The sequence below is a fragment of the Cariama cristata genome, unplaced genomic scaffold (assembly GCF_000690535.1).
Source record: "Cariama cristata isolate BGI_N322 unplaced genomic scaffold, ASM69053v1 scaffold38268, whole genome shotgun sequence".
Taxonomy (NCBI): domain Eukaryota; kingdom Metazoa; phylum Chordata; class Aves; order Cariamiformes; family Cariamidae; genus Cariama; species Cariama cristata.
In genome coordinates this window covers 1794-5046 of record NW_009631344.1, presented here as the reverse complement: position 1 = coordinate 5046, position 3253 = coordinate 1794, and the positions used below count along the sequence as shown (strand labels likewise).

At 62.3% G+C, this 3253-nt stretch overlaps 1 protein-coding gene across 1 annotated transcript; it reads right to left on the bottom strand.

Moving 5' to 3' along the window:
- Positions 1-3: 3 nt before the first annotated feature.
- Positions 4-2610, bottom strand: LOC104166085 (dual specificity testis-specific protein kinase 1-like; the record flags this gene model as incomplete). Its single annotated transcript, XM_009705903.1, is given in 10 exon segments — positions 4-63; positions 225-314; positions 790-873; positions 1119-1196; positions 1199-1220; positions 1575-1657; positions 1833-1979; positions 2211-2259; positions 2402-2526; positions 2528-2610. Coding segments are annotated over 10 exon segments (821 nt in total), but the record flags the coding sequence as incomplete, so codon positions are not given.
- Positions 2611-3253: the final 643 nt, after the last annotated feature.

Below are 3253 nucleotides of genomic sequence, written 5' to 3'. Positions count from 1 at the left end.
CTGCAGGATGCCCTCCAGGCACTGTGTGATTTCCAGGAACGAGGGACGAGAGGTGGGCTCCATCTGTAGGCAGAAGGGACTCCCCATCAGGTCTGTGGCCCCCCAAGCACCCCAGGGAGCCTTGCACAGCAAAGGCAGCTGCCTGCCTCTCCCCCTGTGCAGGCAACGCTGCCTGTCCTGCCCGGCTGCCCGGGCAGGGAAGGGAGCGGAGACGGGAGGCTCACACTGCAGCAGTGGAAAGTGAGCTGGAGGAAGGCCGCCGGGCAGTCGATTCCCACCATGGTGCGGAAAGTGGTGATGTCCAGACCAAAATCCTGCGCCAGGGAAAGGAGGAAGAGTGAGGTCAAGTCCCTTGGGGTGCCACACAGCCCGGGGGACCCAGGATGGCCTGGCCTCCCCTCCCCACATTGACCACGTGCCACCCAGGGCTGTGGACCTGGCAGCACCCTGGCTGGGGCTTAGCAAGGGGGAAACCCTGGGGTCACCCTAAGTTGGGGCAAGGCTGGGGGGTGCTGGCACACAGATCCCTCCCGCTCTCTGTCTGAAACCAGCTGTCCCCTTCTCCCACCCACGCCGACTACGGGCTACGAGGACAGGTTATCAGCAGAGAGCATCCATTCCTGGGCAGCATTTGGGACACAGCACCCCTGCCCCCTAAGATGCAGGGCAACTCCTGCACACTGGGCTCTGCCCAGCACAGGAGGATGCTCTCCCTCATTTGAGGGAGTAGTCCCAGCCCGGTGCTGCTGCCTGCCACTCTCCCTCCCCAACCCTGTCCCAGGGAGTCACCTCGGTACGGGGCAGGTAGTCAGGGTCAGCAGGGACACGAGCAATGGTCTCACACAGGATGATGCCATACGCGAACACATCGGCCTGCAGAGAGTAGGGAGTCATGGGGGGGCTCTGCGGCCCTGAGGTGACATGCCCACCTCGTTCTGTGAACCCACAGCCCCCCTCCTCCCTGTGGAGCCACACCGGGGGTCCTGCCACCTCCCCACCTGAGGGATGTCCAGTTCCTTCCCTCCGTGTGCCCAAACGCCCCCAGAGCTGTGAATCCTGCAAACTGCTGGCAGCACAAGCCAGGATAAACCCAGGATAAAGCAGCCATGGAGCCTCACCTTCTCGTTGTAGATCTCGCCCCGCAGCACCTCGGGCGCCATCCAGTATGGGGAGCCCACCACGGCCAGTCCACGGCCAGCGGCTCCTTCTCGCTGCCCTCGCTGGGGGACACGGTGGGACATCAGGGGCTGCCCTCAGTCCCCTGTCCCTGTCCGACTTCACATCCTCCCACTGGGGCAGCCCAAATCACCACCTCTTTCTCCCTTCCTGGGCTAACCCTCCCCCATACACCCCACAAACTCATCTCTGCCCACCCACACCATCCCTTTCTCCATCCCCTCCTAGCCAGCCCCAAATGTGTCCACCTGCCCCGTGAGTCCCCACTGCTGGGACCACCCCCACTATTCCCCATCCCTGCACCCCAAATGTCCATCTCTCCCCAGCTTCTGCTCCCAGTGAGCTGGAAACCCCGCACTCCAAGGAAGGGGATGGATGGGTGGACACTGCCCACGTACCTATAGGTGGGAATCTTCTCTGCCAAGCCAAAGTCACCCACTACAGCCGTGTAGCCACTGGCCTCGCAGCGCACCAGGCAGTTCTGGGGACACAGGAGCACTCCTGTTACACCGACCACACCAGCCCTGCCTTGCCAGCCACCGCTACTGGGATGCCCTGGTACAGCACAGTTCCCTGCTCCCCAGCCAGCCATGCCTGGGGCAGCAACGTGGGTACGGGACAACGAGGGCAATGGGATGCCTTGGAGCATCCTGTACCTTGGAGGTGAGGTCACGGTGGAAGATGCCCTTGGAGTGCAGGTAGCGCAGGCCACGGGCAATGTCGAGGGCCAGCTTGACACGCGTGGACCAGGACAGGGGCACAGGGCTGTCCAGCAGCTGCTCCAAGTTCCCACCGTTGATGTACTGATGGGAAGAGTTGGGTCATCGCATTACTGTGCCCCTCTGTCCCTTCCATAATGCTGGATGCCCATCCGTCACCCCAACGCATCCCCCAACCACCCCACAGCACAGCCCCCCAGGAGACCTTGCCCTGCACACACACTGCAGGCTGAGAAAGTGTCCCCGCAGCCATCACTGTCCCCTCCCCAGACCTGTAGGAACCCCGAAACTCAGGGCCATTTGCCCCTCTCTCACCTCCGTCAGTGCATGCAGCTGTCCCTGGTGCACACACACCCCCATGAACCTGCGAGATAAGAGGGGACCTTGAGGGTGGCTGTGGGGGGTGACCAGCCCAAGGAGCTCATCCAGCACTGGTGGTAGCTCCAAACCCTCCAGGCTAGGGAAAAAGGGGGCAACAAGGACAGCAGCTTGGGAGCAGGTCCTACCTGAGGATGTTGGGATGCGAGAGGCGATTCATCAGCTGCACCTCCCGCAGCATATTGCCCCGGTTGCTGGTCAACTTGTTCATCTTCAGCACCATGATCTGCCCCGACTGGCGGTGACGAACCTGGAAGGGGGGTGCAAGGGAGGTTGAGCCCCAGGTGTCTTCACAGCCCTCCTGGACACCAGCCTTTACCTAGCACCCACCCCAGCCCTAGAGCCAGAAGCTGAGCACCCCACGCAACTGAGACATGGGGCACCCCAGGTACCACCAGGGCTAGGGGGGGCTCTCCCTGCACAACAGCACCCCAAGGGCCCCCACAGTGCCAAAAACGCACATCCCCATCCTCCCCGGGGCACCTCACTTGTTGTGCTCCCCCCACCACACTACACTGCCCAGCCCTCCCAAAGAAGCAATGGCAACTCCTGCAAGCTGTGACCCCAACCCTGCTGCAAGGACAGGCAGGTGTAGGATCGGACAGCACCAGGGAGGGCTTTTTTGGGTGAGTACCACCAAACCAGACCCTACCAGCCCGGAGTGGAGGACAGAGGGGGCACATTGCTCCCTGAACCAGCCCTGGGGGTGGCCAGTGCTGCCCCGGTGCATGACCCCAGCGTGGTGGGGCACGGCACTCGGACCAGGCTGTATATTTAGCTGGCCCCAGCCTGACGCTGTCACGCAAGCTGGGGGCCTGGCCTCCTGCCAGGAACAGCAGCCGGGAGCGTGGCCAAGCACGGACACCCCTGACCTCCTGCAGCCCCTCGGTGCATGCAGGGCGAGGGATTCATACCAAAGGGTTAAATAATTCAGCTAAATTAACAGAAAAACAGACACATTGTTTAGGCTGGCATCTCCA